The following is a 12,067-nucleotide window of genomic DNA, read 5'->3' as shown; positions in this document are numbered from 1 at the left end:
GGCTCAGAGCCAAGCATGCGAGCTTCTCAGCCTCGAGCCACACTGTTCGCAACCTAGGTATCATATTTGACCCCGAAATGAGCTTCTAACCACATATCCGCAACATAACCAAGACTGCCTATTTCTACCTCCGTAACATCGTCCGCCTCCACCCCGCCTTAGCTCATCCGCTGCTGAAGCCCTCATCCCTGCCTTTGTTACCTCCAGACTTGACTATTCCAATGCACTCCTGGCTGGACTCCCACATTCTACCCGACGTAAACTTGAGGTCATCCAAAACTCGGCTATCCGTGTCCTAACTCGCACCAAGTTCCACTCACCCATCACCGCCTGTGCTCGCTGACCTACATTGGCTCCCAGTTAAGCAACACCTCGATTTCAAAATGCTCATCCTGGTTTTCAAATCCCTCCAATGTTCTCACCCCTCCCTATCTCTGTCATCTCCTCCAGCCCCACAACACTGCCAGAGATGTCTGCGCTCCTCTAATTCTGCCCTCTTGAGCATCCCTGATTATTAATCGCTCAAGCACTGGTGGTCGTGCCTTCTGCTGCCTTTGCCCCAAGCTCTGGAACTTCCTCCCTAAGCCTCTCTGCCTCTCTTTTCTCCTTCAAGACCCTCCTTAAAACCTACCTCTTTGACCAAGCTTTTGGTGAATTGGTCAATGAAGGCCTGGTATCTTTATGTGGCTCGGTGTTAAAATTTTTTTATCTTATAACACTTCTGTGAAGAGTCTTGGGACGTTTTACTACGTTACAGACGCTATATAAATTCAAGTTGCTGTTGTTGAAAGACGGCACCTCCGACAGTGCAGCACTCCTTCAGCACTGCACTGGAGTGTCAGCCCTACTTTTATACTCAAGTTGCTTGGTTGGGACTTGAAGCCACACCCTTTTGACTCAGAAGTAAGAGTGCTTCCATTGAGCCAACATCGAGTCATAAAGACCAAGAGAAAAGACGGGGCTGGGCTGAACTATGACAGAGTTAAGAGGCCAGCACCTAACACACCGCAGCAACCAGTCTCCTACTCACTACTCTCTCAGGCTCACCAGCTCAGTCGTAACCTCTATGTAAAATAAATTGAGGCTTCTGAAGGTCCCTTGATACCTTTTCATATCGAGTCTCCATACACATGAAGATGACGTAGGCAGTAACGCAAGCCAGGCAGCCTTCGAAGTAGGATGTTCCCCCAATCTTCTCTGCTTCCGCATAATAATTGTTTAAGGTCTTCACTGTTTCTTCAAAGTAGTGCCTTTCAACCTGAAACGTAGAGAAATAGAAACGGATAATTTGGGAGCCTCTATAACTCTCTTCCATGGTCTCCTCATGCAGACACCTCTCAAGGCTGAGGACAAGGTAGCGATCTGCCCCAGAAGTCACACCCAGCCAGGATTAGCGAGAGTCGTGCAAGAGCATCTCTGTTCACTTTCCCCTTTCACTCCGAGCCCCGCTGCTCATGGAGGACACCAGGCCTTTATTGGCCAATTTACCGCAACCAAGACACAGGCAGTAGTGGTTGGCTTAGCCTGTTGAGCTCCCAACACACAACCAGCTGAGAGGCCATGCTATTGGATGCTATGGAAAACTCGAGGACGTCTGTCATTGACAGAGAGGAAGCTCTTTACTTCGGTGTTGAGGGCTTTTTCTTAAGACTCGCTTATCTGCAATTTTTAAAATTGAGGTGCTGCCAGACCGGGAGCCAATGTAGGTCAGCGAGCACAAGGCTGATGAGTGAACAGAACTCGGAGAGAGTTAAGATACGGCTTAACTAGGCTTTTATTAAATAGTCAGTTGACTAAATAAGACACAAGATTCTGAGGGGGCTCGACAGGGTAGATGCTGAGAGGAGGTTTCCCCTCATGGGGACATCTAGAACTAGGGGGGCATAGTTTCAGAATAAGGGGTCGCCCATTTAAGACGGAGATGAGGAGGAATTTCTTCTCTCAGAGGGTTGTGAATCTTTGGAATTCTCTGCCCCAGAGAGCTGTGGAGGCTGGGTCATTGAATATATTTAAGGCGGAGATAGACAGATTTTTGAGCGATAAGGGAGTAAAGGGTTATGGAGAGCGGGCAGGGAAGTGGAGTTGAGGCCAGGATCAGATCAGCCATGATCTTATTGAATGGCGGAGCAGGCTCGAGGGGTAGTATGGTCAACTCCTGCTCCTATTTCTTAGACAGGAATGTACAGGACAGGAAGACCATGGAGGGTTTATCTGACCAGTCCCAATGTTTCGGAAATAGCATAACCCTCTCAAATTTTTCGCCAGGCACTTATCCGACTTACTTTTGAATTCATCGATAAGAATTGATCCTCACTGGAATACAGGAATATAGAAACATACGGCCCAAGTTTGCCCCCAGGGTTAGAATGGCGTATCTCCTTGTGGTGCGCCAACTTTTTAAGAACAGAAACGGCACCTATTATTTACCTTGGTATTCTCCCCTCCGTCTGATTGATCCAGGCCCTTGGCACAGCGCAGCAGAACGCATGAAGGGCGAAGCCAGGTCCCGGCGCTGAGAACAGTGCTGGGACCTCTGCACATGCGTGCTAGAGTGCGCGCGCATGTGCAGTAGCTCCAGACCCCAGAAGCTGTGTGGAAGGGGCCGAATGGGCTGGGAGGGCGAAGATCAAACTCGGGCCTCCTTCCCTCCCCTCCATTTAGCTCCCACTTTCGTCCTCGTACCTCTTCTCCCTCCTCCTTCTCCTTCTCCTTCTCCTTCTCGCTGTCAGATACACAGAGACACACTGACAGAGAGAGAGAGAGAGAGAGAGAGAGAGAGAGAGAGACACAGACACTGGGGGTGGGGGGGGGGGGGGGGGGCGCCTGTCCCAGCATGCTGTTGGAGGCCTCCCGGTGCTGCAGTCGATGAGTAGAAACTTAATTTTTTATTTATTGATTGATTTTTTATTATTTTAATTTTTAATTTTTTTGATTTATTGATCATTTATTATTGATGATGGCTCTTTATTTGTAAAAATGAAGTGTTTAATGTTTGTAAACTTCCCCCCCATCTCTCGTTCTCTACGCCTAATTTATAAGTACAGGCAAGGTTTTTCTGAGCGTAAAAAATCTACACTTACTCCATTCTAAGTTAGTTTGGAGTAAGCTTTCGCTGCCTAAACTTGCAAAACAGGCGTAAGTGGCTGGACACAGCTTCTTTTGAAAAAAAAAATCTGTTCCACAATGAAACTATTCTAACTCACTAGAACTGGGGCAAACTAAATACCGAGAATTGCAATTTCTAAGATGCTCCATTCTAAACTAGTTGCTCCAAAAAAATAGGAGCAACTCAGGCTGAAACTTGAGCCCATAGAAATTAGGTGCAGGAGCAGGTCATTCGGCCCTTCGAGCCTGCACCGCCATTCAATAAGATCATGGCTGATCATTCAACCTCAGTACCCCTTTCCTGCTTTCCCTCCATACCCCTTGATCCCTTTGGCTGTAAGGGCCATATCTAACTCCCTTTTGAATATATCTAACGAACTGGCCTCAACAACTTTCTGCAGTAGAGATTTCCACAGGCTAACCACTCTGAGTGAAGAAGTTTCTCCTCCTCTCGGTCCTAAATGGCTTACCCCTTATTCTTAGACTGACCCCTGGTTCTGGACTTCCCCAGCAGGTTTTATAAGGTTAAGGGGTGATTTGATTTCAAGATATCAAGGGGAACTGATAGGGCAAGTAGAGAGGGATTATTTCCGCTGGTTGGGGAGTCTAGGACTAGGGGGGCAGAATCTATAAATTGGAGCCTGACCTTTCAGGAGTGAAATTAGGAAACACTTCTACACAGAGAAAGGGTGGTAGAAGTTTGGAACTGCTTCACTGACAAAGGCTTGGAGCAAACTCTGCTTCTCCAACGTTGCAATGTTCTTCCCGGAACATTGTGGGCCGCCCAGACCCGTGTGAGATCACCACCGCAGGTCGGGGCTATACGGAGTGCCGAGGCCTGGAACATCGTGGGCGGAGGTGTTGCCAATGAGGGCCATCCTCGTCATAGGCAGTCCCTCGGAATCGAGGAAGACTTGCTTCCTCTCCCAAAGTGAGTTCTCTGGTGGCCGAACAGTCCAATACGAGAGCCACAGACTGTCACAGGTGGGATAGACATTCGTCAAATGAAGGGGTCGGCGGGACTGTTTTGCCGCACGCTCCTTCTGCTGCCTGCGCTTGACCGCTTCACGCTCTCTGCGTTGAGACTCGAAGAGCTCGGCACCCTCCCCGATGCACTTTCTCCACCTCAGGCGGTGGTCGAGGGTCTCCCAGCTATCAGTGGTGATGTCGCACTTTATAATGAGGATAAATGTGAGTTATCCACTTTGGGGGCAGCAAGTAATCAGGAAGGCGAATGGAATGTTGGCCTTCATTGCGAGAGGGATGGAGTACAAAAGCAGGGAGGTCCTGCTGCAACTGTACAGGGTATTGGTGAGGCCGCACCTGGAGTACTGCGTGCAGTTTTGGTCACCTTACTTAAGGAAGGATATACTAGCTTTGGAGGGGGTACAGAGACGATTCACTAGGCTGATTCCAGAGATGAGAGGGTTACCTTATGATGATAGATTGAGTAGACTGGGTCTTTACTCGTTGGAGTTCAGAAGGATGAGGGGTGATCTTATAGAAACATTTAAAATAATGAAAGGGATAGACAAGATAGAGGCAGAGAGGTTGTTTCCACTGGTCAGGGAGACTAGAACTAGGGGGCACAGCCTCAAAATACGGCGGAGCCAATTTAAAACCGAGTTGAGAAGGAATTTCTTCTCCCAGAGGGTTGTGAATCTGTGGAATTCTCTGCCCAAGGAAGTAGTTGAGGCTAGCTCATTGAATGTATTCAAATCACAGATAGATAGATTTTTAACCAATAAGGGAATTAAGGGTTACGGGGAGCGGGCGGGTAAGTGGAGCTGAGTCAACGGCCAGATCAGCCATGATCTTGTTGAATGGCAGAGCAGGCTCGAGGGGCTAGATGGCCTACTCCTGTTCCTAATTCTTATGTTAACGATTAAGATGAAGGAATTAATATCTCCAAGTTTGCAGATGACACTAAGCTGGGTGGTGGCGTGAGCTGTGAGGAGGAAGCTAAGAGGCTGCAGGGTGACTTGGACAGGTTAGGTGAGTGGGCAAATGCATGGCAGGTGCAGTATAATGTGGATAAATGTGAGGTTATCCACTTCAGGGGCGAAAACACGAAGGCAGAATATTATCTGAATGGCGGCAGATTAGGAAAAGGGAAGGTGCAACGAGACCTGGGTGTCATGGTACATCAGTCATTGAAAGTTGCCATGCAGGCGGTGAAGAAGGCAAATGGTATGTTGGCCTTCATAGCGAGAGGATTTGAGTATAGGAGCAGGGAGGTCTTACTGCAGTTGTACGGAGCCTTGGTGGGGCCGCACCTGGAGTGCTGCGTGCAGTTTTGGTCTCCTAATCTGGGGAGGGACCTTCTTGCTATTAAGGGAGTGCAGCGAAGGTTCACCAGATTGATTCCCGGGATGGCAGGACTGACATATGAGGAGAGACTGGATCGACTGGGCCTGTATTCACTGGAGTTTAGAGGGATGAGAGGGGATCTCGTGGAGACGTATGGAATTCTGACGGGATTGGATAGGTTAGATGTGGGAAGAATGTTCCCGATGTTGGGAGGGTCCGGAACTGGGGGACACAGTCTAGGGATGGGGGGTAGGCCATTTGGGACTGAGATGAGGAGAAACTTCTTCACTCAGAGAATTGTTAACCTGTGGAATTCTCTACCACAGAAAGTTGTTGAGGCCAGTTCATCGGATATATTCAAAAGTGAGTTAGATGTGGCCCTTACGGCTAAAGGGATCAAGGGGTATGGAGAGAAAGCAGGAATGGGGTACTGAAGGAATGATCAGCCACGATCATATTAAATGGTGGTGCAGGCTCGAAGGGCTGAATGGCCTACTCCTGCACCTATTTTCTATGTTTCTATGTTTTTTAACTCTCTTCTGTAAACAGCAATTGATGTTAAATCAATTGTTAATTTTAAATCTGAGTTTGATAAGATTTCTGGTAATCAAAGCTTTTAAGGGATATGGGCCAAAGGCGAGTCGATAGTTAGGTCGCAGATCAGCGATGATTGCATTGAATGGCAGAACAGGTTCGAAGGACTGAATGGCCTCCTCCTGTTTCTAGGAGTCTGAATTACATCAGTGGTGGGGAAAATGTTGGAATCAATTATTAAGGATGAAATAGCAGCACATTTGGAAAGCAGTGACAGGATCGGTCCAAGTCAGCATGGATTTATGAAAGGGAAATCATGCTTGACAAATCTTTTGGAATTTTTTGAGGAAGTAACTAGTAGAGTGGACAAGGGAGAACCAGTGGATGTGGTGTATTTGAACTTTCAAAAGGCTTCTGACAAGGTCCCACACAAGAGATTGGTGTGCAAAATCAAAGCACATGGTATTGGAGGTAATGTACTGACGTGGATAGAGAACTGGTTGACAGACAGGAAGCAGAGAGTCGGGATAAACGGGTCCTTTTCAGAATGGCAGGCAGTGACTAGTGGAGTGCCGCAGGGCTCAGTGCCGGGACCCCAGCTCTTTACAATATACATCAATGACTTGGATGAAAAAATTGAGTGTAATATCTCCAAGTTTGCAGTTGACACTCAACTGGGTGGCGGTGTGAGCTGTGAGGGGGACGCTAAGAGGCTGCAGGGTGACTTGGACAGGTTAGGTGAGTGGGCAAACGCAGTATAATGTGGCAAATGTGAGGTATCCACTTTGGAGGCAAAAACACAAAGACAGATTATTATCTGAATGGTGGCAGATTAGGAAAAGGGGAGGTGCAACGAGACCTGGGTGTCATGGTTCATCAGTCATTGAAAGTTGGCATACAGGTACAGCAGGCAGTAAAGAAGGCAAATGGTATGTTGACCTTCATAGGTAGGGGATTTGAGTATAGGAGCAGGGAGGTCTTACTGCAGTTGTACAGGGCCTTGGTGAGGCCTCACCTGGAATATTGTGTTCAGTTTTGGTCTCCTAATCTGAGGAAGGACGTTCTTGCTATTGAGGGAGTGCAGTGAAGGTTCACCAGACTGATTCCCAGGATGGCTAGACTGATATATGAGGAGAGACTGGATCAACTGGGCCTTTATACATTGGAGTTTAGAAGGATGAGAGGGGATCTCATAGAAACATATAAGATCCTGATGGGACGGGACAGGTTAGATGCGGGTAGATTGTTCCCGATGTTGGGGAACCAGGGGACCAGGGGACACAGTCTTAGGATAAGGGGTAGGCCATTTAGGACTGAGATGAGGAGAAACTTCTTCACTCAGAGAGTTGTTAACCTGTGGAATTCCCTACCGCAGAGAGTTGTTGATGCCAGTTCATTGGATACATGCAAGAGTGAGTTAGATATGGCCCTTACGGCTAAGGGGATCAAGGGGTATGGAGAGAAAGCAGGAAAGGGGTACTGAGGGAATGATCAGCCATGATCTTATCGAATAGTGGTGCAGGCTCGAAGGGCCGAATGGCCTACTCCTGCACCTATTTTCTATGTTTCTATGAGACTGCCTGTAGCCGAGACTAAAAAGGTCCTGGGGGTTCATACTCGACCTGTACGGAGCGATCCGACCTCACCCTGAATGACACTAGGTTGGGGTGGGGTCGGTGGGGACTATGATTGACCTCAGTGCCCTTGAGCTCGGGCGTTCAAAAAGGTTCCTGCCTCGTGTGTCAGCCGTGGCTCAGTGGGTAGCACTCTCGCCTCAGAGTCAGAAAGTTGTGGTTCAAGTCCCACTTCAGAGACTTGAACGCATTATCCAGACTTACTCTCCCAGTGCAGAGCTGAGGGAGTGCCGCACCATCAGAGGTGCCGTCTTTCAGATGAGACGTTAAACCCGTCTGCTCTGTCAGGTGGGCATAAACGATCCCATGGCACTATTTCAAAGACGAGCAGGGGAGTTAACCCCGGTGTCCTGGGCCAATATTTCTCTGTCAACCAGTATCACAAAAACAGATTATATGGTCATCACATTGCTGTTTGTGGGAGCTTGCTGTGCGCAAATTGGCTGCCGCGTTTCCCACATTACAACAGTGACTACATTTTAAAAATAAGTACCTCATTGACTGTAAAGCGCATGGATATATTCAGTGGTCGTGAAAAGCCCTATATAAATGTAAGTCTTTTTTTCTCCAATCGCTATAGTACATAAGAAATAGGAGCAGGCCATTCAGCCCATCGAGCCTGCTCCGCCATTCAATAAGATCATGGCTGATCTGATCTTCCCTGCTAATTCCCTATCACCCTCGACCTCCCTTAAAAAATCTGCAGGAAATTACTGTTTCAGCATATCTAAGAGTTATCCAACAATACATTCTCCAAACTTCATAATTCTGCTTAGGAGCAACAGATTTGTTGCTTTTTAAAAGCTAGAAATGAAGTTTCTCTTTAAATTTGTGCCAAGGTACGTGGGGCATATCACAGGGCGGAATCAGTGTCAACACCGATGTGAAATGTTCACTGCTGACTCAAGCAGCTAAGTAAACTGACGACTGGAGTGATGATTAAACAAGGGCCTGTCGTAACATAACTTGGCAGTGAAACCTGAGGGGCTTCGGTCTTTGAAGATTGTGATCTCAATAAGGAATCCATTAGTTTCGTCAGGGCTGAAAAGTTGCAATTAGTCAGTTGGGTCTGTGAATTGCTATTTGTCCGATTAATTCGGACCCGATGTGCCTCAAACCCTGGAAACAGACAGCCCCAGAGTCGTTCACATCATTTTGTTTTTAGCTGTTCACGGGATGTGGGCGTCGCCAGCAAGGTCGGCATTTATTGCCCGTCCCTAATTGCCCCTGGAGAAGGTGGTGGTGAGCCACCTTATACAACGGAGTGTCTCGCTGGGCCATTTCACAGGGCAGTTAAGAGTAAACCATATTGCTGTGGGTCTGGAGTCACATGTTGGCCCAGACCAGGTCAGATTTCCTTCCCTAAAGGAACATTAGTGAACCAGATGGGTTTTTACAACAATTACATGCTCACCATTACTGATAACAGCTTATTATTCCAGATTTATTTAATTAACTGAATTTAAATTCCCCCAGCTGCCGTGGTGGGATTTGAACTCATGTCTCTGGATCATTAGCCCAGGCCTCTGGATTACTAGCCCAGTAACATAACCACTGTGCTACCTTACCCTTAATATATTATACAGTGAGAAGGGAACGTGAGTGAACTGTCAGAGATACTGACCCCCGCAGAGTTAGAGCAGCTACGTTGGAGTACAGGTCCTAGGCAGGGTATGCAAATTAGATATGGGAGGAGCAAAGTGGAGTTCTCGTAACTGTACAACAAGGGAGTTGTGGAATTAGTCATAACATAAGAAATAGGAGCAGGAGTAGGCCATTCGGCCCCTCGAGCCTGCTCCATCATTCACTAAGATCATGACTGATCTCCCACTCAACTCCACTTTCCTGCACTGTCCCATATCCCTTGATTCCCTTAATATCCAAAAATCTATCTCTCTCTCGCCTGACTGGAGAGTTTAGAACCAGGGGTCACAGTCTCAGGATAAGGGGTCGGCCATTTAGGACTGAGATGAGGAGAAACTTCTTCACTCGGAGGGTGGTGAATCTTTGGAATTCTCTCCCCCAAAGGGTGTGGAGGCTGTCGTTGAGTATATTCAAGGCGGAGATCGATAGATTTTTGGAATTAAGGGATATGGCAGGAAAGTGGAGTTGAGGTAGAATTGCAGCCATGATCTTATTGAATGACTCGAGGGGCCGTGTGGTCTACTCCTGCTCCTATTTCTTATGTTCTTAAAAAAAATGGTGGTTTTAAAATACCCGACTTTCCAACTCTGGCGGGAACTTGGATTGAAACTGGCACAGGATGCCATCAGTGTAGTCTCGCTGGATGAACACCTTTGTTGCCAATGAGGCGCTCGGTCTTAACTCCTGAAGATTGTGCACCTGGAAGAGAGAGAAGCAATTTTGTGAGTTAAAGGTGATGCAAGGCTCTTGGTCAATCCCCAGATAAATGCTCACGGGTACCCTCAGGCCAGGCTGCGTGCAAGCAGTTGGGCCCAAGACACAGGACCCACATGAAACACTTGACCAAGTCAGTGTCTGCCGTGGCTCAGTGGGCAGAACCCTCGCCTCGGAGTCAGAAGGTTGTGGGTTCAAGTCTCACTGCCGACACTCCAGTGCAGTGCTGAGGGAGTGTTGCACTGTCGGAGGTGTGTCTTTTGGATGAGACGTTAAATCAAGGCCCTGTCTGCTCTCTCAGGTGGACGTAAAAGATCCTGTGGCACCATTTTGAAGAAGAGTCGGGGAGTTATCCCCGGTGTCCTGGCTAATATTTTTATCCCTCAATCAACATAAAAACAGATTATCTTTTCATTATCATATTGCTGTTTGTGGGAGCTTGCTGTGTGCAAGTTGGCTTCCGTGTTTCCCACATTACAACAGTGACTACACTCCAAAAGTACTTAATTGGCTTTGAGGCGTCGGATGATCGTGAAAGGCGCTATATAAATCCAAGTCTTTCTTTTTTTCAATTTTCTCACTGATCTCCCAATGCACTACAGAAGGCTGTATTGAGCCACACAGTCCTGAAGTGCAAGGTCCTATCCCTGGTCTGTGGTTTACAACATTCAAAGGATTCCATAGGGTAGATGTGGTGAAACTATGTCCTCTGATTTGGGAAATCAAGAACATGGGGATATAATCGTAATAAAACTAGAGCCAGGCCATTCTGGAGCAAAGTTAGGAAGCAATCTTTCCACGCAAAGGGTGGTAGAAATCTGGGACTCACGTCGCCAAAAGGGGATTGAGAGGGTAGATGCTGAAAGGTTGTTTCCCCTGGGTGGAAAGTTTAGAACCAAGGGGTCACAGTCTCAAGATAAGGGGTCAGCCATTTAAACACAGAAACATAGAAAATAGGTGCAGGAGTAGACCATTCGGCCCTTCGAGCCTGCACCACCATTCAATAAGATCATGGCTGATCATTCCCTCAGTACCCCTTTCCTGCTTTCTCTCCATACCCCTTGATCCCTTTAGCCGTAAGGACCATATCTAACTCCCTCTTGAATATATTCAATGAACTGACATCATCAACTCTCTGCAGTAGGGAATGCCACAGGTTAACAACTCTTGAGTGAAGAAATTTCTCCTCATCTCAGTCCTAAATGGCCTACCTCTCATCCTAAGACTGTGTCCCCTGGTTCTGGACTTCCCCAACATCGGGAACATTTTTCCCGCATCTAACCTGCCCAGTCCTGTCAGAATCTTATATGTTTCTACGGGATCCCCTCTCATCCTTCTAAACTCCAGTGTATAAAGGCCCAGTTGATCCAGTCTCTCCTCATATGTCAGTCCAGCCATCCCGGGAATCAGTCTGGTGAACCTTCGCTGCACTCCCTCAATAGCAAGAACGTCCTTCCTCAGATTAGGAGACCAAAACTGAACACAATATTCCAGGTGAGGCCTCACCAAGGCCCTGTACAACTTCAGTAAGACTTCCCTGCTCCTATACTCAAATCCCCTAGCTATGAAGGCCAACATACCATTTGCCTTCTTCACCGCCTGCTTTACCTGCATAGATGAGGAGGAATTTCTTCACTCAGAGGGTGGTGAATCTTTGGAATTCTCTGTCCCAGAGGGCTATGGATGCTGAGTTTCTGAATATATTCAAGGCTGAAATAGATAGATTTTGAGTCTGGGGAATCAAAGGATATGGGGATCAGGCGGGAAAGTGGAGTTGTGTTCGATGATCAGCCATGATCTTATTGAATGGCGCATGGCCCACTCCTGCTCCTAATTCTTATGTTCTTATAGATGCTCATTAATCACAGGGTCATACATTGCCCTACATTGTTTGCATGGTCGACACGAGACTCCCAAAGCAAGCGCTCTACTCGGAACTCTTACACGACAAGCGAGCCCCAGGTGAGCAGAAGAAACGTTTCAAGGACACCCTCAAAGCCTTCCTGATAAAAGTTCAACATCCCCACCGACATCTGGGAATCCCTGGCCAAAGACCGCCCAAAGTGGAGGAAGAGCATCTGGGAAGGTGCTGAGCACCTCGAGTCTCATCGCCGAGAGCGTGTAGA

General features: G+C 47.6%; 1 protein-coding gene across 3 annotated transcripts in view; it reads right to left on the bottom strand.

Moving 5' to 3' along the window:
- Window positions 1-12,067, bottom strand: part of golga7bb (golgin A7 family, member Bb) — a 40,579-nt gene that overhangs the window by 17,940 nt on the left and 10,572 nt on the right. For 2 of the 3 annotated variants that reach the window (XM_070876455.1, XM_070876454.1), the window contains 2 exons: window positions 9,801-9,926; window positions 1,106-1,258 (listed from right to left, as the gene is read on the bottom strand). In XM_070876455.1, the coding sequence (XP_070732556.1) occupies window positions 1,106-1,258; window positions 9,801-9,926 (279 nt within the window). Of the gene's footprint in view, window positions 1-1,105; window positions 1,259-9,800; window positions 9,927-11,549; window positions 11,599-12,067 lie in introns of those variants that run through there. The other variant, XM_070876456.1, reaches the window with a different exon arrangement.

Source organism: Pristiophorus japonicus, chromosome 3 (genome assembly GCF_044704955.1).
Source record: "Pristiophorus japonicus isolate sPriJap1 chromosome 3, sPriJap1.hap1, whole genome shotgun sequence".
Classification (NCBI taxonomy): Eukaryota; Metazoa; Chordata; class Chondrichthyes; family Pristiophoridae; genus Pristiophorus; species Pristiophorus japonicus.
This window is presented reverse-complemented; position numbering and strand designations above follow the sequence as displayed.